Source organism: Bombus vosnesenskii, unplaced genomic scaffold, assembly GCF_011952255.1.
Source record: "Bombus vosnesenskii isolate JDL3184/JDL3185 unplaced genomic scaffold, Bvos_JDL3184-5_v1.1 scf7180000013316, whole genome shotgun sequence".
Taxonomy (NCBI): Eukaryota; Metazoa; Arthropoda; class Insecta; order Hymenoptera; family Apidae; genus Bombus; species Bombus vosnesenskii.
Genome location: NW_022882962.1, coordinates 91,958 through 116,217, shown reverse-complemented (window position 1 = coordinate 116,217; position 24,260 = coordinate 91,958). Strand labels below are relative to the sequence as shown.

Sequence of the window (24,260 nt, the reverse complement as noted above, 5' to 3'; positions counted from 1 at the left end):
GGAAAACCATGGAACAGAATTTTCTTCGATATTTTTCGTCGTCCTACCACCCCGAACGTGTTAATCAAATTAAGATTTAATCTAAATTAAAACATTTCTCTGGTAAGCTATCTTAGTAGTATCTGCCATTATACAAATCTAGAGAACAGCTTCCGGACACTTACGGATAGCAACGCAGATCTGATACTTAATACCATGAAATTATTTCACAAATCAACGTTACATTCCCTTCGACGTAACATGCTCACTGTGCCTCAGCAGGATACCGTCCTGCGACATATTTCACGAAGGATTCCTTTGATCAATAGTTACCTAGCCATTCCGATCTGCGGCTTACTCTCGCAATTTCGCAGCTCGCGCAAGATTTACGTTCGCCGCAACTGACAATGCGAATCCCCTTTAATAACCGTGTCCGTCTTTATTGCTGCTCGGTTTGCACCATTTGTATCGTTGACTTGAGCCCGCCTACTTTACAATCCGTCGTAGATTCGTATTATTAGATAATGCGACAGCTATACGACGGAGTTTAACCATTCGTGCAGTTCGCGTTACCGCACGTGCGGCAGTTGACTTCAACAAACATAGCTGTTAGGCGACTAACGAGAGCGAATTGTAGAGATTAATCGTGTTAGGCCACTGTTCCTGTAAACGCGTGTGTTGTAACGGTAATCGTCTTTCGCAAATTGTATATGTTAATCCTGCTGCGGTTCTCAAATGTTCAGATTTCGATCTTGTTCTCTACGCGTGGTAAACAAAAAAAGAAATATCTAATGTTTGAAGAAGATGTTTAACACGACACTGAAACGAAAGATCATGGATATCGATAACAATTTTCTGATATTTTGTTCAAATATATGTGTCTTTTAACGTTAAAGAGATCTCAGAAATTATATGCCTCCGTGGCTGCAATTCCAATGAATTCCAATGAAATTCCAATGACCTAATGAAACCTCAAAACGTTCTATACGTGCAACTAGTGATTGTATCGATACCGATATATTTGTATAGCACACGTGATATTATAATACATAATAATACGTAATAATACACAATAGTACATAATTCATAGAAACTTTCTGTAAATGTACAAATGTCTTCACCGTAGCTACCACGAATCTCCATATCGAGATCAGTATCGCTATCGATAAAGAGTGAAACTTATCATCGAAGTGATTTTATCTTTGCCAGTTCGGATCAAACACCCCAAGTCAATCAAAATTCTATGCAAGAACATAGTCCTGGCGACATACGCCAGGTTGAGCGAGCCAGCATTGAGAATCGACTTGGACACACGTGTTACCTTTAAAACCTATCAGCGTGCGCGGTCACTATAGAAACCCTTTCGCCTCCCATTTCGTTTCCAGCACGATTCGTATATGTACATGCAAAAGGATAGGGAGACGGGCGAATAAACGGCTAGGGGACGAATTCGTGTTAGGTGTTAACGATGAGTTGTGGCCAGCCAGAGGATGAACCCCTCTTCTCAGCCACTGTGAGAAGATCAATGATGAAGCTGTAACCCCGTGGCTCGTACTTTTGCACGGCTCCTAATGGCTTTGAAATCGAGCCTCGTTCTATTCGTGAAAATTCGTCTGGCTTCGACCAAGGGAAGCGATGCTCTGTTTCCGTAGTTCGGTTCTCTTCCCATCTATCTTGCGGTATTTTAGCTTGTGTTTCGGGTTTCTCGGATAACTGTTTTTCAGCTATCAGCGTTCAGGTGTAAAAGGGATTATCACTGAGAAATATTATCAGGAATATTGTGTATGTCACGAACGAAAATAATTAAGTACAGGTACGTACTATCGGACAAGGGCCTATGTGTCGAACGTTTCATACAGGATTTATTGGTTTGGCAACTAAGTGATTGCAGATTTTGCCATTACCACCTAATGATAAAATCCGCAATCACTTAGTTGTCAACACAATGCTTATTGTCTTGGTAGATTTAAATGTAAAATTTGAATAAAAAAGCGAAGCTTATGAAAAACTTTAATTACAATTTTTAAAGGAACTTTCCTATCAATATCAATTTCAGTTATTGGCGTTTAGGTATAAAAAGGGACCCATACAGTCTGTTCATAAGTATTTTCGAAAAAGTTCAATTATAATTTATGAATGAATTTTTCTGCCAATTCATGGTACTATGGATTTATTATTTAACTATAGATGTTAACTGTATTAGATCTTTCTTAGTAGAAATATTAGCTTCTTCAATAAAAACGAATAATAATATGCGAGGCGTGGTAGAACGACGAATAACTTACGAATTGGTTTAACGTCGGTATCGTTGACTTTAAAATAACGAAACACAGCATGTATATCAGAGTCATAATTTTCAAGTGGTTTTATGATTTTTAAATAAATGAAACAACTTGTTAAATGCGCGTTAAATGACATTTAATGATATATTATGCTACGATCAGATAGTTTCATTTTCTGAAGATGATAATCACAGTCTCGGTGCATTTGCAACACTTAAAACTCTGTTGTATCATCGTTGATTATGTGAGAAAAGTGGAGGATGTTTAGAATTCCTGAACGTTTCGCGAGGGATGCATTCGAAGCCGCAGATCCAAAAGTTAAAAGCCACGATCAAATAGACGATTTCGAGAGCGAAACCGAAAATTACAGCGTAACGAAGAGAAGAATGCGTGCCATGAGATCGTGTGGTGCAATCGCGGAAAAAGGAGGGTGAATGTTTTCATTAAGAGCAAGCCGTTTAAAAATACGCGAAATTTTAATCACAGCCGAAGTCGCATTCGAAACGTTACCCCCGAAAAAAAGCTACAATTCCTCGGAGTCGGCCGTCACAAAAATATAAAAGGTACAGCGAATAGACCCGTCCATTGATAACGAACCAACCAAAAATATGTTTCGTAGCGTTTTCCCTATTGGAACAGCCATCTCGATGGGTTTTTGCCCTTGTCGGCCGAAAATTGCATGGTCAGAATTCATGCCTCGAAAAATACGACGAAGGTTGCGCCTTTGAAATTCCCTGCGGATCGATATGCAAACTTTCGACCAACCAAAGTCTAACTTGCCAGATTCATTCGCACGATTCTTAATCGGTTCCTCGGACCGAATTAATTACGTTACTCCGTAAACGATAAATGCAATGACGTGCAAATATTTTTTGTAGCAGCTGTATATATATATATTTTAGCAATCTGTAGGATTATCTCATAAGCTTTGCTTTTTATCGAATTTTATATGAACGACGTATCTTGTACAAAACCTTGTTCCTATATTTTTCAATTATACTCTGTTCAAAAAGTTCATAGAATTACATCTGAGCAAACCGTGGCACAATCCTAGCACTAAATGCTCGCATTTTTGAAAGAAGAAAAAAATATTAGAATTAAGCGCGCACTTCCTAAACTGATAATACTTGGCAGTTCTTCAACGATCATCCAGACAGGGATTCGCCGATTTGATAATACAAGATTATGAACACGTTCAATGTTCTCATCGGTGTGCGAGGTAAAAGGTCGACCCTCACGAGCATCATCTTTCGCATCTTCTCTTCCTTCTGGAGACCTTTTCACCGATTTGTAAATGGTTGCTGGCTTCGTATCATTCTCCCCAAGTGCTTCCTCCAGCATATCAACCACTTCAGTTCCCCTTTTCCCGAGTTTCATAAGACATTTCGCATTAATGCGTTCTTCTTAAACATATCACCAGATATTTTCAAGACGCGTGGTGGCTGAAAGAAACAAGGACAATATGGATATACTAAAAGAAAATTTCTTTTCTGTTTCTAGAAAATACTTTAATCTCCATTTTTCTGTCGATCGTCGCGTCGTTGCTGAACTAGCAGAAAAAGAATCATCTTTCGAACCTTCAGAGCCGAGGAACAGATATCCTCTTTCAACGAGTACGTATCTAAAACACGCATTCGAATCAATTAGAAGGATATTTTCAACGTTTAAAAAGATCGAAGAACGAGTATCAATGAAATTCATTTCCAGCATTGGATTGAATTAAGGTAAAAGGAAAAAGAGTAATGCAGCTACAGATGTCGTTAAAGATATCAGTGACGTGTATTCAGTACATGTTTTAAGCGTAACAAAAATGTCGAACGTGATTTTCCACCTTTCCGATAAATCAAGATCCAATCGACAGAAAACGTTTGATATCAAAGGGCTAGGAGCTGTAATTGAGACAGAACTTCGTTTAACAGTTAGAGAAGTACACAGAAAGATTAAACAGCAGCAGTAGCACTGTACATCGACATTTCAGCTGGAAAAAGCGACCCGGCTTATGGAATGGCCGTGATATGGACGTCAATATTCGAATTTCCAATTTTCCAATCATCCTCTGAATCGTCTAAAAAATATACGCCGTAGAATACGAGCAACGTTTTCCGCAGAAATCGCGGGACACAAAGTTTCCTTTCCCTTAACGGTAGAACGTTCCCTTTCTCCGTCATTGTTTCGACGCACGTGACAACCATCGGGACGCGACGAAGATTAAAAACCGTGTCGTAAGAAATTACCAGAACTGCGTATTCCGATGGTATTCTTCGACCGCGAATAATCGGCGAGCTTTCTTCGCACGGAATTGTAACGCGATTTCACGGGATTTCAGGAAACGCCCTTTTTCCACGGACTGGGGCGACAAGAATAACACAGACAAACAGAGAGAGAGAGAGAGAGAGAAAGAGAGAGAGAGAGAAAGCATAGGGTTCGCCTTAATGAACGTCTCTTGTCTTTGTCCCACGTATTCGTCGGGACCACGTTGCTCTTCCTTATCAACATTAGCCAGTGAGACGCCAGGGAGAATAACATTGGCCTCTGGCGAGTAATATATCCATACTTCCCGTCATCCCTTAATGCATTATGCATAAGGGTTCGATATATCCAGGGCAATTGTATGTGTGTTCACGTACAGGGTGTTCCAGTAAGTTGCTGCCAAACTTCAGAAGAATGTGATATTTGTCAAAACAAGGAAAAATGTAGGAAACGTGGGTTCAAATGCCGTTAGTTTCGGCCGCAGAAATAACAAAGGACTACGACACACGAAGAAATAATTAAGATAGCTAGTAGCTAGTAAAAGAAGGATCGAAAGATATCCTAAACCTAAAGTTAAATAATATGTTAAATTGTTAGCGGTTAAGTAGTTTCCAGTTACGGTTTTGCTTCATTAAAAATATATCACAGTGTATTTCTAATGCCTCGAAGAATGAAATATGAATAAACTGCACGTTTGTAGATAATGCAATCCTTTATTCTAACAAAAACGTAAAATCTCACTTATGATAAAGTAATTGAATTATTAAAGTATTACGTATCAGGCATCTGTCAAGTCGTAGAGATAAATCGTAGAGATAAATCCAATTAAGTGGCATTTTTAATTTGCACGAAACTATCAACAGACAGCATAATCGAAATAATTGAGATCGCGAGTGGCACGAAAATTTCAAATTCGTCATCGACGTGAAACAGTAAAGAAAACTTCTAGAACGATCTAAGTTTATGTATCGACGAGCACGGTGGTAATTTTTCACGGTATCGTGTCGCATAATGGCGCGTCTCCACGAAACAAATCCTATCGAAATTCGAAGCACTCTTCCATCGTCAATGGGATTTTCCAGGCGTGCTGCGTTTTGTTGAGAATACGGAGAAAGAAGGTACTTAAACGGCCTTAAAAAGGAAGGGCGAGAATGGTGATAAAAACGTGGAAAGTAAAGGAAGAGGTAAAGTAAAAGAGGCAAAGTAAAGAAGAAACAAAAGTCGTTTGGATGAATGGGAAGCAAGTGATATTTTTGAAATTTTTTACTTGAGGGCAGAAACAGTTGATTTAATCGTTAAAAATAAGGTTGCTTGGACGATGGGATAGCAGTTACGATCCAATGGTACCAAGTACAATTCTGCACGAGAATTCTTTCTCTCGTTATGTACATAATTAGCACAGTTATAAAGAGTATCACTGTATCCGGATACTTACCACACAAAATTTTTACGAATACGTAACGTGTATCGTACGAGACTTTGGGAAATATCGTTAATACTATTATCGACTATATGTATGCAGATAATTTTGTAACTGTTACGAAGTGCAATGTTGTTATGAATATTTTCTGCATAGTTTTATTTATTTCGTTATTTCTATATTTCCCTCCAACTTATCAATGTAATCATGATAGGTGTATCATGTCGTATGTAACAGAAAATCTTTTGCATAACACACATAATATTATTACCAAAGATTCAAGTGTCTAAACATTTTTACGTCACGCTATAGATGTATTATATTCAGCTATTAAAATTTCGATAAAGTCTAAGCTATATTATATTACCGATATTAAGCTACCGAGTGTTTTCTTATTTTAATTATCAGTTGTGTTCGGTTCTCGACTTACTGCGAGTACAGCTGTATTTGCTGGTACGGAACCACGTAGCAGAACAAACTTATAGCGATTTTAACGCGCTGTAATGATCCCCGTGTAGAACTTGCGCGAACGTGTCCAGCAAATTCGGTGTAACATTTTGCACGAATCGAAACAAATGTTCCCGTATCCATATATTCATACGTGCGCGCGTACTATACGACGTTACTGTACTAAAATCTAATACACTCACGTTGTAATATGTGAACGATATGTTTCCGATATTAACGGTTACCTGGTGTGTAATCGGCAAACGGTTCTCTGTTGCATTCCCGAGATATAATTATGGCAAAATTATGACGAAAAACGTAAAAGAACAGCATTGCGATTGCTTGTGTTTGCAAACGGAACTTGAATCGCGTCGTGAGATTAAAAATATTTTATCGCTCGTTTTATCGCGTCACACGCGTTACACGAATGATACTAAAAGAAATTTTTCAGACGTATTTATAATATGAATGTTGCATGTTTGAATTTTCGATCGAGTTAAAAAATATAAAAATGGGAACTTCGGAAACGTTAGGATAATGTTTTTAATATGAAATAATTTATCGGTACAAGTATAAGTATTTCCTTTTATTTGATTTATTGACAGAAATCTCTTTACTGATATACATTTACGTTAATTCTTGTAAAAATCGCGAATAATATCATGCATAATAAAGTGTTTTAACTGTATGTAAGCATTCAAATAGTACAAAGCGTAAAGTCGTCTTAAGAATCCAAGTGGCACCTGAAAAGTTATATGTGATAATATAAATATCATTAATTATATATTATTATAAAGTCAAACTCACTTGGGGTAAACATGTTGAGCTTTATCTGATTTCTATTTTTTCATCGTAATGTTTTCTGAAACTATTAAAAAAAGTATCGATTCCTTTCACAAAAAATGCGACCTCTGTTTTTTCACAAAAGTCATCCATCGCTCTTATTATATCTCCATTATATTTTTTATGTTTATTTTGAATATGTCGATTAAAGGCTCTGAACAAATAAGATCTGGTTGGTGTGTCTTGTTCAGATCCCGGTGGCAACGAAACAATCGTGTAGTTTTTTGCTCTTATATATTTATATGTATCCACCGTGAACTGTGGGTTTGTATAGTCTGCTATTAAATATAATTGTTTGGCAGAACATTGTGAATCGTCACAGGATTTACGCAGCTTTAAATTTGCGTTGTCAAATGATGTATGAAGCAGTGCGTTTGTGGAACTTGTAGGTGGTTTAACAAAATATTCGATAATCCCGGTTTTATTCCACCAAACTCCAAGTTGCTCCATTTTTACTTCAGACTTACAATTATCATTTGACCACTCGATCTGGTATGTACCGTCGTTATTATATGAGATCCATTCGTCATCGTAGAACATAACCGAATTCGGATGCACAGTAAGTAATTTTAGTATATTTTCATACATAATGTAGTGGTGGATATCCCGCACTCGCGAACTTGACGCCATGGTTCCTTTCAAGCGCTATATTATAATCTTCTAAGCTTTGACAGAATCTATGTATACTAATTGCACGTTGAACTAGTACTGTTTGATCCTTATGCGCACCTACTATCATACTGAAACATTTGTTGCAAGGGAAACTTTTATATGTTCCTGCATTTTTCTTTATCAGCTTCTCTTCAAGGAAAAATAAACATTACATCCGCTATTTCTGTCTCTGTCTCTCTGTCTCTCATTTAACTCTTTTTGTTACGCCGCGAGGCTTACTATAGGCCGTGTTCATAACCGTCTCCCTTGGTACTACAATGTCACAGACGGATCTTGTTACATTTTTTTTTTTATTTGGTAGACTTTTTACAATCAATTCTCATTGAGAATTATAAGTAAATTATTTTGGCGTGGTACTGTAACTTGGATTATTAGAGTATGTTTGATTCTAGTTGAATCTAATGCTCAAATCTAAAGGGTATCGTCTTTTTAATCTGCGGATCTGATCCGTCGTGTCAAGTAATTGGGTAACTAATGGGTTTTGATGGTTGTTAACTCTTATATTATATCTGAATATATATGAATTTGGATTTTTCTTCTTTAACTGTGAGTATCTTAATGTCACGATGTATTGTTTCGTTGGTAACATGCCAAGATGCATCTATTAAGGATCTTGGAATCGTTGGAGAATTTCTATGTTGGAATTACTCGCTGTTCCCCATAGTTGGATCCCATAGGTCCAAACAGGTTTTGATATGGCTTTATATTCGTTTTACATGACCGGCGAAATATACACAGTGTGGCGATGGGCGCCATAGTTCTCTAGTCGCATAGTGTAGAGTTCTAGAAACATCGATTCGCCTTCGGTCCGTTATTTATCTACACAAAGAAGGTGGCATACGTGATCATAGGCGCGAACGGTTGCGAGAGTCCAGCATGGTGGGGATCGTCTTCCAGAGAAGACAAAGGAAAAAATCGAAGGGCAGTCAGTATCATTTGAGGATTCAAACCGAATGCATGAAGAGGTTCAGAGGAATAAAATCCACGTCGCCTAGTCAAACGAATACGTCGAGAAATACCATAAAGTCGAGTCGAACTACAATAACAAATTAATCATTTGTGACATGTTAATTATAATTTTAAATACTGTTAAATATAGAAGCTTAGTGTTACAATCATTTGAACTAGCTCTATTATCCTAATCGAAACAGGAAAACGACTGATTCGCGGCATCCATTATCAGGATCGTAGCGAGAATTTACGCCTCTCGCTGACGCGTTTCCTCGCGATCGCGTCTCTTCGCGAACGATCGTAACACTTTTAGTTAGTAGAAGTTACGAGAACAGGTTGCAATCGTAAAGTATTTAATGCTTATGCGTAATATTAGATTAAAATAAACATAGTATGCACGAAAATAGTTCTGTAACATCGTAATTAAGCGAACCGCGGATATGCAGAAATGGTCACGATTAGGCAAGAAAGCAATACTGTTCTGTTAAGTATAATGTAAAAAGTCGCTATACTGTTTTATTGTTCTTGACATTCTCGTTGACACTAATGAGATATATTAAACGTGGCGCAGGCTCTGACATGTGACGATAGGCATCCTAACTAATTTCCAATTGTCTTTAAACATGTGGTCGTTGCGATTAATCAACAATTTTGAGTCTGTCTTAATGAAGACTGAGCAGAAATAAATGCATAGGAATAGTCCAAATTTGCATGAATTATAAGATGCTTAATAGAAATATTATTTATTATGCACATACAATATGTTCGTATGAACGAACGACTGATCCTCTCGCTAATTAACTCAGAGGCTATGCTGATAATCATATCGCAGAATATGGGCTTTCGTTTTACGTATACACATACGTATATCGTAAATGACGATGTATGTACAATTAAAATTTTGATAAACGTAAAATTAAAATTAGATTTATCGTTCTCGACTTCGGAGCATTACAAAGCCACCGGTGTTTGCCTAAAGTGACGTATTCACTGGTGGAACAAGTGGTTCACGAACCTTTGCAAACCGTTTAATTGGTTAACAAACTGTACAAAAGCATTTCTAAGCAAATTGCGAAAACGTCTCGTTACAGTATTAATGGAATTTTTAATGTTTAATGATTTTTGTAAACATCAGGATATTGACTTTTCGAGAACAATCCTGCAACTGTTGCACTTGTATTTTGTACTTGCATTTTGTACCAACGTTCCGTAGACACTGCAGTGTATTTCTTCAGAGCAGACCTGAAGCTGAAGGTTTCCGTTGTTTCCATTTATACCGCGCGATGTTCTGGTTGGTTGATCAAACCGATAACTCAACTCGCAAGTTCTAACCGCATCTCCGTTTCAGGCCTGTCCTGAAGAAGTAGATCGCAGTGTTCACGAAATGTCGGCGCAAAGTGCAAGGACACAGCGCAACTACAAAATGCAAGTGCAAAGTGCATGTGCAACAAGATTGAAATCTAAAATTTTTAGAAGTGTTCGATATGCGCGATTCGGGACGCAATAATGTCGAACGTGCAGCATGTTTTAATATACGATGACTTGAAGTTGACGATAAGGGAAGAAATCTGATTACAAGTTAAATATTACAACGGTAAGCGTATGAAGAGACCGCTGAAACATGATGAAGCTAAGGTTACTACGGTCGAGTCTGTAAATCAAGCGAAATGCTTTGGAATTGAATTGTGGTACTCGAGGGACCAACGCACCACCTTACCACTAACTATGCCTGTAGGGAAACGAGGCACTGGTTATACATACATACACATCGTGGAAGAACCAAGCAGAGATGAAAGGCCACTTGGGAACGAGCTATCGTCTTGTAGATGTTCGATCTGGGTCCAAATATCTTCGACAGTTTCACCAGCTCGATTAAACGTTCTAACAACTTATTTAATAGCACTGCACATGGAGACCTTTGGCCCGTAATCGTCGATTCAATGGAACGATTAAATTATATTATCGCGAGTTTCCTTTGAAAGTAGCGATTCTTTGCATTGTCCAAGTACTCGAGAGAATAATCCTTAAACTATTCTCACGTCAGGGTGAGGCTGGATCAGAGCGAGCCAAAGATCGTCTATTTTTCGACGAGATCCAAAGTACCTTTTTAATTATTTAGTTTGCACGTATATTGTACGATTTTGTCAAAAGCGTAACTGCGGCTTAGCCTGCCTCGCTTGTTTGCCTCGTGTACATTACGTCACGCGATGGCACAAGGAAACAAGACAGCCATCGAGTGAGGCAGTCTCACGAGTCTGCCTCGCATTGTCTTTACGTGTATAGGTTTAAGATTACCCTTTGCGGTATTATGTCGAGTGTGACATCACATTTCGAATATAGTACGAAATCTTAATCGTATTTACAATTACGACGATTATGAAAGATAAACGTTGTAGCTCGATTTGTCGGTAATTTTGTAATTTTAAAACATATCTTGCCAGAAATGAGCAAACATTTGAATCAGCTTAGAAATCTTCATATACTTTCGAAGAAACACTTCATTTTATTTTGAAAAATTTTAGAAGTAATATATATTAATTGTACTATAAGAATAAGGATATTGTCGTTTCTTAGTTTGATTAAGAAAATGTATTTACATCAGTAAGAGATACATCGCAAAAGCAAAGTTTTTAACAGAACGAACAACCTTCTATTTATTCCGAGATTTAAGCTTCTATTTATGCGTCTCGTGTACAACGTACGTACGTATGTTTGGCTCGCCATACACCTTTATATTTTATTCTGCCGATAAGTTAGTTGCTTTGATACGACCACGTACTGAATTACCTGCTTTTAAATTATTCAGCAGTTCATGGCGCACCGTAGCCTATGGTATCCTACATTGCGACCATATTTTTTTTCTTTCGTAACGTGCTTTCGGGTTTTCATTAATTTCTAAAAGCAAGCGACCTTTCCCTATCAAATTAGAAACTGCTTCATTATTGTTCGTAGATTTTAACGATACGTATGTAGTCAACGATTAATTCAATTCATTCAATTATCATTTCAGTCAGTTCGAATACCTTGATATTTTCAAAACTATTTGTTCATGTAAAAACGTTGTTGCCTCGCTTTCACGAAGCTTTTCATCTTACTTTACAAGATTTCATACGTGTATACTACGATCTATAATTATGAAAAATAACGTTAGTTTTAAAACATTTATTCCACATTCGATTGACATAACAACGATAATTTTCTATCGTGTAATGATTGTTATTATTCAACGTTGATACACAGTGGAATCTTGGTATTGTTTTGGTATAGTTTTTATCGAAACGTTCAATCATTTTAAAATCTCAACAATATCGGTAGATAAAGGAAAGTAGATATTCTAAATATATTTATTTACACTGACTCATTAATATAATCATGATAGTCTCATAGCAGCGCTAATAAAATTTCAAAATATCTCGTATAAGACACACTATAATTTTGTAATTTTGTAATTTGCAAGTGTTCAAATACTTTCGTGAGCCTGTACACGTCGTGTTACGCTACCACTTATTTATCAAACTTAATTATTTGCCTACATTAATATTAAATAAATTAATGATAAATAATAAATAAGCTGTTACCTTTATTAACCATTTTGACGATCCACGAGAAGAAAAAGATGTTATTACTCTGGCAATTCACGTTCCCGTTACGAGGAACTGTATCGATGACAAATCATTCGAACGACTTCTTTTCCCGTATCACGCGAATCGGATTTGCCGCTGTTTTTTCGTTCGTGAAATGAGTAATGAGCGTTTCGTGAGACGAAACGATTGGGAATCGATTTGTCGCCAGGAACAAGGGGAAATTCTTTTCTTTTATCTGTCCCTCGCGAAATACGCCGAATCGTGACGAAACTCCTCGTCAAATCGAAATCGTGCCGATCAGAACACGCGCAAGTTTATCGCTCGGAACGATCGGTGACATAAAATGTTTTTTTTTTTTGCGACTAGAAATCGATCATCTCGGATCAAAATTATCTTGACGATCATTTAGTCAAGTTTGTATGGAATGTTTATTTTCAATGAACGAAAAACGATATTTTCTATCGTATAGGAATAAATTTCACTCTTTGTATCGATTATTCCAACTTCGTGATAGATCGTAAACAGCGGAGAAGCTGGCAGAGGGAACCGAACGTAACGTGTTTTCACAAGCTCGTCGGGAAGCTGGGAAATATTCAGCTACTTCGGTACTGCAATTTCATAAATTGTCCAGTCTGGAAACGTCGTGGCACGACGCGCGATTTCTCCTTCCGCAATTCGAAATTTATGCCCGTGCATGTCGAAAACCGGACCGATGACAAATCATCTGGCTGCGAGGTGCGCGCTGTTTTACTTGCTGCATTTTGTTTGCGTAATGGTATCGGTAACTGCGCATATATTAATCGACTTGGATGACGATTATTTAAAAATAAATAGCGGAAAATACGGCAAGATTTCAACGGTAGAACTATCAATACCGTAAAAATGACGGATAGCAGATTTGGTGTTTTTGCGATGATTAAAAACTTGTAGATATTTTTGATAAGATTGAACCGCTCAAAAGAGTAATTAGTTGATTAACCCTATAAATCAGGAAACAAAGAAGAATATGTCGAATACTTGTTAAAAATTTCCTTGGAATTTATTCAAGTTATTTATGAAAATTTATTCAATTTATAATTTTAATACAATGTGATTAATATTTCAAATTTATTCAAAGTTATTTATGAAATCTTCTTGTAACAAGCGAATTTATTGAAACGGATAATTTGATTTTCGGAAAGTTCAATATTAATCATATCTCTGGACCATGAAACTGAGAAATTGATAAAAAGCGGAGCTCGTCAATCTGTATCGTCGTCGATACGATCATAATGACGGTATCTCGTTATAATGATAATGAAATTTCAGAATGTTTTACATAAACCACACAATGCACATTTAGAAATCGTCTGTGACAATTGTTGATGTACTTACACCACTGTCCATAAATCACCGGACTGTTACTCATTTTCAGTACAATGGTTATTATAACAATACAACATGAATCTAATTTTCCCGCTTTATTCTATTGTTTAATTTTGTGATATGTAGCCGCTTTACGATAATACTCGAATGCGAGATTAAACACGTGCATGTATAATCGGAATAAAACATTAAAAAATTCACTGCATCCATAAGCATCTGTTTGAAAATTCCTGAGACAAATTATAATAAATGGCATATAATAAATAGAAGAGCAAGGCAAATGCATAAACTAGAGAGACACAGTTATGACAATTATTGGAGAAGGTTGAAAGATAATCACGGCGGAAATATTACAAAGAAATAATCGACAGGATGTTACAATTAGTTCAAGCGACGATATCGACACGCCGTTGATTGAAAAAAAAAGAAAATATATTTCTTTAAAATTTTGTACGCACAATTTACATATTCTTTAAATTATAAACGATTAATAAACGCTATTTTATTTCATAATGTGCGAACTTTCGTAATAAGAAAGTCGCCTGTATCCATATTTTATCAAGTGTCTGGTGATTTATGGATATGGACAAGGTATATGTATATGAGCAAGCCAATGTACGTCCGATGAGAGAACACGAAGATTCGGAATTTGTGTGCAACCGATTCGCGCCCAGTTCTCCTGCGATAAACTGCGTCGTGTTTCATAAACTTCCAGCGACACGCTTCCTTTGTCGGCGCCACGGTAAACACACGAATGCTTCTTTCGCTCAGCGCCAACTTCCACTGTAAGTCACCATAGCCTGTCCTCGCGAATAGTGTTTACAAGCGCGTATCTAGCGAATAGTTTGCTGCGAACGGGCATAAATTGAGCAGAGAATGAAATTTCCCGCGGCGGATTCGACCTCGATTTATCGTCGGTGATAGTGACTTGGGAAGGAATGGAAAAGACAATATCTCGTGTCGATAAACATGGGTAAGGAATTTGTTAATAACGCGAAGATAAGAAGAATTACTACGTAAGTAACGCAACTACATACATATTCAAATAGAATCATAGAAAAGCAAATAATTTATTTGACGAGTAGATACGCTGTTTAATTAATTCCTTCTTATTATACAAAGAGAGAATATTGTACTTGAATTATAATTCGATTATAACGACAATCATTGATTTTCCTCTGCTCTTTTCTGTTTACAAAATTTGTCTTAATATTCACGTTATAAGATAATTCTTTAAAATTTATCGCGCACAATTTACATATTCTTTAAAGTATAAACGATTAATAAACGCTATTTTACTTCATAATGTGCGACCACTCGTAAAAAATCAAGAGCTAAAGATTTTTGAAAATTTTAACGTCGTCCCTATTTCTCAAATTGAAATATCAAATCGAACGTATACATCGATCGACGCGTCTCTTCATTCTCTTTAAAAAATAGCATTATAGCACACTTAGGTCGAAGAACGAGATTAGTTTAAAAGATATTCTAATTTTAATGTCGTCCGATTCATTTATCGTACGAAGAATATGAAACACGTAAAGCAGTGCGTTACGATGCTATATATACTTGCGAATAATTTTATTGTAAATTATAAAGCTTCCAGCTTTCTTTGCCTTTTTTATGATACAAATAACGGATGGTAATTAATTATAGGAATTATTTGGCCGAGCCAGTCAAACAAACGCTTGCGTTCAATTGATATAAAATAGCAATTAGGGAGCTTAAAATCGGCTTTGTCAGTCGCATGCCCAGGGATATACATAAAATTCGCTCGTTCAATATTCTTCTTTCATGTCGGATTTGCTTCGGCGATGAAATATCAATGACGGTCGGGCTTCCGTAATTCTTGTGCTAATTACAGGGCAAAGGACGAAGTAACGAAGGCATCCTTGAAATGACATGCTTTCCAGCGTGCTATCAATGCACGTTCGAAGAGGACGATAAGAAACCAAACAGAAGGAGGAGAGAGCACAAGAGAAAGAGAAAGAAAGAGGCAGCTGCACCCCGCAATGCGGCACAGTTCCTGATCCGATTGCAAGCTCAGTCAGCGTCCTCGAGAACAACCCAAGAATCCACCGATTTTCCAGCAATCTTTGCGTGAAATAGAAAATTCCAAAGTTTACGATACGGTCGAAAATGTTCGTTATTTTTTAGGGCTTAAATATTTGAAAGTTTTACGAAAGTGCACTTACTGTAGAAAGTTCTTACGAATGTACCTACTACATGCGCGTTATACGAAACTTTTTGAAATTTCGCTAGTAGTATAATTAAATACAGCTATCGTGAATATACTGGTAAAATCTGTTTCTACTTGGTTAAGCTTATTTAAGCTTCTAATAATTGTATCCAATCAGTAACTTCGTTATATACGTTGACTTGTTTTTTCTTCTCGACTTATTCTGTCGATGTTTGGCAACGAGCAATTATTCGGCGCAAAAGGTAGTTGGTTTGATGAATGTTTAAGAGAAACGTGCCATTTGCGAACGCATTAGCGAATATTTATGGAGACGTTAAAAGGATGTACCTTAATGACTCAAAGCATTAGCTTTACATACCGAAGATGCGATTGCGAGCAAAGAAACAGTCAACTAAATTCTTTCGTTATCAATCTCCCGTATCTTAAAATAAAAGCACGAAACCAATTAGAATAGATTTATTCTGACATTTACGATTGAACTTTCGTAGAGTAAATCGTGTTGTATAGAATAAATGCCTATAATCCTGCGTAATTTTACTAGCAAAGAATAATCGATAGATCATAATCAACGATTACTACTTTCGACCGAAAATGATAAATCATAATCAATCGTAATCCCTTCGAGCAAAAATATTTCTTCGCTTTCATTTTCTCAGAAACGAAGCCTTCAAAGCAAATTCGCCTTACTTTCGATCATAGAATCTCTCTGACTTCGTCTGTACCGCGAATTTACGCTCGCCATGTATAGCTGCATCAACGATCGAAATTCAAACAAAAGAACAGCCTTCGCGCTCGTTCGTGCACTTGGCTCCGGATGCGGTCACAGGACAGCCATAAAAGCTACAAAGAGACCGGTGGTCAGAGAACAGCATATTTCGGATTCTATCGTGTTCGAGCCGAACAAATATCGGCTGGTGATGGTTCTGCCGAAAAGTGGAACTTCGACGATGACTCGTTCCGATCATAGACAAAAGAGGAGAGATACAAAAGGACCGGTGACAGAGATCGTCACGATGGACAGGCACGCGACGAAGAGAAGGCCAAGGGTCAGGCGCGGGATAGCCAGCGAAAGAGGATGGGGTCGAGCGGATGATTCGCCACCGAGGCCAGGAATCCCGTAATTTCTGCAACAAAGCGAGCCGTCCATCTCGCCACTATGCACTGTACATGGCACACTGCCGCACTACCCTCCGTACAACAGGGTTATTAGATCGTCGTGATGAACGAGCTATCACGCTATCACGTTGGCTCACTCTTCACGGTGCATCGCGAGGATACGCGTAATACGCAAGCACTTGTATAGCACCGTTCCTCTTCCACGATGCTTCCCTTTATCCGCACTGACTATGTTTTTAGGTTTTGAAATTGGCCGAGTTAATCCTTTCGCCGATTATCATACTTTCAGAAACGATTAATTTGCGATTTGTATACGAATAATTAATGAAACGTCGAGTTATTTGTTTTTCATGAAACTGATATCGAATTTTGGTACATTATATCTTAGTTACAAAACCAGTAAAGAGAAGTATGTTTCTACGACGTTAAATAGTACGAATAGTTTGATACTTTGATTTATCTTATGGAGCTTTTTCTAATACACGTCGTAAAATAACTTATTTCCATAACTTCTTTTTAAAAAAGTTCCCAAAGATAACATTGCTTTCCGTAAAAATTATGCAGGTATTTTCTTAAACGAAACGCATAAGACGTATCAGAATTTTGTTTCTATTAGGTCGTCCGGGAAGTTTCTTTCGTTTTATAAGGAAATAATGGAAGCACAATATTTTTCGTTTTATATTATTTTATCGAATTACGTACGGTCCATTTTGTTCTATCAAAATAAATATCACATCGTTCGACCGATTAGGTTTCATGTTTGTATAAAAATGCATCGTTGTAAAAGACGCGTTCGTAAAAGACACTTTTCGGACAACCTAATAAAACGAAGGATAACTGTTTACTGCAATCGATAGTATTCCATTCTACAACGAAGTAATCGGATCGAAATCTGGCAAATTTTCGTTTCTATCGAAAAATAAATTGATAACTGGAAGAACACGGTGCCAGGATACGTACAACGAGGAATCTCGATCTTCCGGAAGCTCGCTTTTATGTATAATTCGGATGAACGTTTAAAAAAATACCAGCCACAATGAACCGGTGCAATTAGATGAGAAAGTGAGGGGGGGGGGGTCGTATTCATTACGAACGTCGGTAATTTTGTCCGCGAATTCGGAGACAAAGCGCACGTACCCTGGAACGGTCGCTCGTCTCTTTCATGCACCCTGTCCTCAGCCATGGCAGCTCGTTCATCATGCTGATCTAATAACTGACCGCGACAACGAGCATCGCGGCGAATAAAATTAGCCGCCAGTGTATTTATTGCGAGCGCAATTATTTCGCCGCGAGTGACCACCGCCTGGAAACGCGAATTCGTATTCCGCGCTCGTGGCCGCTGGCGCGCGAGTAAACGGATTAAGTAATTACGCGAAACGATGCCACGCTGCTACGAAAACGTTGCCACCTGCGTACGTGCGCCTTGTAACACGCTAGGGACTTGCCCGTCCGCGCCTGTTTTCCCTTGTATCCCTCGATAACGTGATTAGGCTGCTGGAAAATTTTCGAGAACGATTGGACGTTAGGGACGAGTAGTTCCGAACAATTTATTCCCCTCCGAGATCGTGGGAACTTTGATAGATATCGATGATCGAATATAAGAAAATTGCAGTGCTTCGTGAAAATATTATGCAAATCTTCTGTAAATACGTGATGCGCGTTGTAGGCAAGATTTTGTATAATACGGTCGTCACGATCATATTGGTAAGGTTTGAAACTAGTATAAGAATATACAGGGAAGTTACGAAATAGTCGTAACAAACACATATTTTACAAAAATTACGATTAGAGATTCTTAGTTATGAAATTGCTATATGTAAATATGTGCTTAATTAAAAATTACTATACAGCGTGAATAGTGATTTTAAATATATAAATTAGTGATAGAGATCGGTCCGCTTTGGTAATCTTTGCGAAGCGTATGCTTATGACAAACGTCTTGCAATTTCTATGCTCGTACATTTTCCAACTATTTTCAGATTTTACAAATATCATCACGATCATCGCGCCCCGTTACAATATTAATACAAAGAGTTCCCTATAACGCATATAATGTGTCCATCGAAATTTTCTGTGGCAAGTGTCTCGACACTTTTAGCGAATCGCTGTATATGAAACAAAAATCTTTCGATCATCGTGGTGTCTAAGTATCGATGCAAATCATTGCAGGTTTTAACCCATTTGCATCCAAGCGCGGATTAATCCGCGCGCTGCGACTGTTTTCTATCACCAAGCGCGGATTATTACGCGCTATTATTATTATTACTTATTATTATTATTATTACGCGTGCTGCGACTGTCTTTTTTACTTCCATTTTAATCTAAATGACTTTTGTTTAAATAAATAATTTTTACTTTTTTCCTCTGTTATAAAGAATATAAGACGCGATGTTTGCGAAGTAACATCGTCTACCAATCGTTTTGAACGAAAAGTAAATTTTCGATAAACTCCATGAAGAATTCCTCTTAAGTAAGGCCATGATGCAAATGGGTTAATAGACGGTTAAACGAGCGTATCAGAAGTCAAACAGATCCACATCAGTTTTCACGAAATTCTCCATCCACGTAGCAATTACGCATAGCGTAATCGTGGTTCTTCAAAAACCAAGCGATTTATTCTCACGAATTTCTTTACCGTGAAAAAGTAGCACGTCTATATATACAAATAACCACACTTTGCAAGATCAATTTTAGAAAACAACATTTGCAATCGGCATTTCTCTGCGCATTTTAATTGACGGAGAAGCTACGAGAAATTTAAGCAAGTTGATCGGCGTGGTTTCTGAGCACGCGTACGATCTTACCCGTCTTCGACTTGATCGTTTAATTTAATCGCGTGTAGCCGGAAATCGAGAGCAGCGGATGTTGGCGGAAAAATCGACGGCCGCGCGTTCGTAGTTTCCGCTTCCTGGTCGTTACGGTCTCGCCGCGATGCGCGTCCTGTGAAAGAGTCATGGACATCCGGTACGTGAATGACGTCCAATTTCATGGGACAATGGTTACGCGGTGGCTGCCACGATGAAGAGAGAGGGACAACGGCTCAGAATCCGGGGGATGAACGAACAGTCGGTGCTCGGGGAAATTCCACAGAAATACAGAGAGACTTGCTGTCTACGGTCGAGGAGGAAGAACTAGAATGCACAGTGTGCATTCGCCGGGCGAAACAAGGAAGAAGAACGAACGAATAAGAAACAGTGAGAGTCGGCAGAGACAAATAGTAGATACATAGATAGATAGAGAAATAGCGAGAAATAACGTACAAGGAAAGACAGAAAACAAGGAACGCAATGGACAGTAGAGAAGAAAGATGGCAAAGGGAGGGAGAGGAGGAGGAGAAGAGTGTTATCGGTGGCGGAATTTAGATGACAGAGTCATGGTCCCGTGAAATCGTTCGGCGATACGTGGGTTTCTGGGAGAAGAGGAAAAAAAACTGAAAAGGGCCATCGCTCGCTGCGATTCCGCTCGATTCTCGACGCGTCTAACGGCTGCGCCAAGACGATTCTCTGTTTCGTAATGGACAGTGATGGATACGCTGGTTCAACGGTGCGCCGAGCGTACAACTGTGAATTAATGTTGGGCCGTGCGAGTCAAGAAGTATGAACGTAATATAAATGTAAAAATACAGGGCCACGTAGATGGCACGCCCTGGCGAGCGTATATTTCAAAGGAATTCAGCAATGGTCGGTGAATTTGAACTCTTTGCCTCTGACAATCGTGTAATTTTATGCAACAATCGTTACCAATGCAAGTAGTTGATGTCCTAATCGATTGTGATAATGGGAACTTGAGTGGAGTTTGAAGATAAAGTTTAAAGGCGGAGGACAAGTACGTGATTGGAAAAATAATGAATTTTTGCCATATCCCCGATTTCCGTGAATTTACGCGTTCTTTTTTCTAGTTTCATGCAGGCCCACGTGGTTAAATGTTCTTCGCTGCCTATTAAAAATGTTACATTAACGTTGGAAATAGAACGACCGATTTCCCTGGTGGTACTGGGAAAATTAACTTTCCTCTATTTTACAATCCATTTGAAGAGGACACGTTTAAATCTCTCGAGATTTTTAACGTGTTAAGCAGAGAGGGAGAAGGAGAGAGAGAGAGAGAAAGAGAGAGAGAGAAAGAGAGAGAGAAAGAGAGAGAGAGAGATTAATTTTTCTTTTTCAAACGCGTTTAGAATTAACACGAAATTTTTACATTTTTATTATATTTCAGAATTATATTTCTATCAGCGTCTTTGTGTAATTGTTAAACAGTTTAATCTACCGTAATAGAAATTTACAATGGTCTGAGAAGAAAATCTTATTAATAAAGAAACCTGCGATAATTAAAGAACTGCATTCAACGTGGAATTTAAAACAGAAATATTAAAAACTGTGACGGATATTAAATGCGAAGATCACATAGGAAAAATATGATAAATTGAGTTTCTCAACTTTTATATTACTCGATGGAAGAGAATTATTTTAACATGAAATATACATACAGTTTAAAAGTGTAAGATTTCTTGAAGTAGCTGATAAATCCACAAAGTTCTCTAAGAAACCAAATTAACTTTTTATTATTAAATTATTATTATTAAAGGTTAATTATACGTAACTAATATCATCAACGTTTTTTTTAATCTACATTTTTTTTTATTTTGCTCACCTGTAGCCCTCAATTCTACAATTTTGTATAAGAATTCGCTTATCAAACAAATAATTCGTCACTCGATCCTCATTTGGACATAAATTACTAACGCGAACAGGGGAATACAGGCATTGAAAAAGCGTATTATCATTTGAAATAGTAGAACGATTCAAGAGGCTTTTCTCCGAGTAATAAACAAGTCGTGGAACTTCGATCGCGTTCGCGGGGATCCACGGTTAAGGAGTTCAAAGAGAGGCTCGGCCAAGCGAGGGGAACTCATTAACATTTCAGCCGAGTCGTATTTTCTTTAATTCCGTTGCAAAGACTACGAAGAAACTTACCGTTTGACTACGTCGCTCGAATTCAACTCGAACGAACGAATCGAGGCCGAGGCTTTGCCCGCCTTCCATTTCTCGTTTCCCGAGGAATGATGTAGCCTTGGCAATCTCCCTTAATTCGTTTCGTTTCGATCGCGTTATTGTTTTCAACTTCTTTCAACAACTCCAGCTTTTTCGCAATTCGCCATAGATAGCATCGTCAAGAGTAGATAAAAACGAATGGAGTTCGACGAAGAATGCAAATGCTCCAGAAACACGCAATTAAATGCTTTTACTAAATATTGTTTCTCATAATTCGATCATTCCTTCTATAGTTTTCATTCCACCTTGTCGATTTACTTTCGAAATTTACGATTCACTCGAGAAACTCGTAATTCACTTCGTACGTTTTAATTTTGGTTGGCGGAGTCGAGCAAGTCGTGTTAATTTTCTCGAATGCAATGCCTTTTATTTTAAATAATTTTTTTAATACCTTCGGATGCTTGACGATGTATCTTCCTTGTCTCTTCGATCGGAAGTCACTTGTTTTTCAACAAATTGAACGCTAGTTACTTAGATACTCGATAGATTGGATAATAAAATTGAGAAATTTACAGAAAGTGGAGCTGATCGGTTTGTGAGTTATGAGAAGCTCACATATTCTAGGAATTGTAATAACTCTTTATCTTTATATTATAACCATGGATCAAATATACTTAGAATCTGTCTAACATTCGTATCTACGAGAAAGAGAATTCAGCATTTGCTTCGGGGGATGATTTTACCCCCCTTTAATTGTATTATGGCATCGAGAAAAAATAGGTTTGTCTTACGAATGATCTACTCTACTTCCATGTAAACATTTCACAATTTTCTGTAATTCCGGCTTTTCTAATCTCCCTTGTTGGAATATATTGTTATTTAAACGGTTTTCGAATACGTAGAATAAAAATTGTACTGAAAATGTCACAGCAATATAATCCAAAACTTAAAAGGCTAAACCAACGAAGTTAGGGTTTTCTTCTTGTTGGAACAGCGACGACGGGGGAAAAAAAGGAACGAAGCGTTACAATGGAGGGATGAGTGGAACAAATGACGGCTGACGGACCTCATAAATCACGGTAAAAAGTGACGTTGCCGCCGCGGTACATCGCGTCACAAATATTTGACGTTCGTTGTTTTGATAAAAATTTCGTCGCAGCTGCCTCTGGACACCGGTGTCCGCCATTATTTGCGAATTCGTGCGTTCGAAAGAATTCGATAGTCGCGTCATACTGCGGCATTTGAACGGAGATTCGGGACAAAAATAAAAAATATGTAATATAATTTGCAGTTTCTCCGAAACTTGTTATTAGGGCATTCGACGCGAGTAAAAGTCTGTTTATCGAACCTTTGTTGGTATTTTCCCTAATCCCTGGCTCGATCTCGAATATTTATTTCCTCGTTTAACGACACACGGCGACGCTTGAGCGAATAGCGTCTATGGTGGAAACAATCTTTCCATTTTTTCGTAAGCGCCGCGCAGAAATCATTTATCCAAATTTTAAAAAATTCGAGATAAAAATTATACGCACCTTTGTTCAAATTCTCCGGATTTAAGGCGTAACAAACGCTATTGGACGAGAATTAACAAACAAGAGCAACGAATGAGTGATTTTCATGTGCTATTCGTCTAATTTTTACTAATTCTCTACCGATCTACGGGGAAATTGTTGTTTATATTTACGTTATTCGCTTACGGACTGATCATCGAATAACAAGATCGGTATCGAACAATGAATATTTTGATTCTTGTCCACTGCGTGTCGTCCTTGAAAACAGAGGTCGAGGAAAAGAAGACACGTAGAAAAACACGGAGGAAAAAAGTCGTCGCGGAAACGCTTGCAAATTTATGTAACCAACCGGTTGTTGAAATATTGATGCAACGTAATTTGATCAGTTTATCGGGGGAGGTGGGGGTGAAGCGATTTCGAAATAAGAAGCAGCACCAAACGAACGGGAAGTTTCTTCCGGCTACGCTGGAAATGTAAACGGAAAGCTTCTCCTTTCGCCTTGCTCTAAGTATGTACAGAGGAGCGTAATTTGCATAACTTGAAACCTTAACTGATAGGCAAGCTTCTCGTAGATTGCTTGTAAAAGCGAGATTCCCTGTCGTTTTAGAAGATGGCGGCCAACCTCTCCCGGCGAAGCAGTTTTTCTTTGATA

At 37.8% G+C, this 24,260-nt stretch overlaps 2 protein-coding genes across 2 annotated transcripts in view; both read right to left on the bottom strand.

Annotated features, from left to right (window-relative positions):
* The window catches only part of LOC117235577 (E3 ubiquitin-protein ligase MIB1-like), a 159,234-nt gene that overhangs the window by 84,220 nt on the left and 50,754 nt on the right, over positions 1–24,260 (bottom strand). The gene's annotated exons all lie outside the window — the stretch shown is intronic.
* On the bottom strand, positions 6,956–7,986 carry LOC117235579. The gene is made up of 2 exons (XM_033497759.1): positions 7,186–7,986; positions 6,956–7,121 (listed from the first exon to the last, which is right to left on the bottom strand). The coding sequence occupies exon 1, from the start codon at positions 7,849–7,851 to the stop codon at positions 7,207–7,209; it is 645 nt and encodes a 214-aa protein (XP_033353650.1). The 5' UTR covers positions 7,852–7,986; the 3' UTR covers positions 6,956–7,121; positions 7,186–7,206.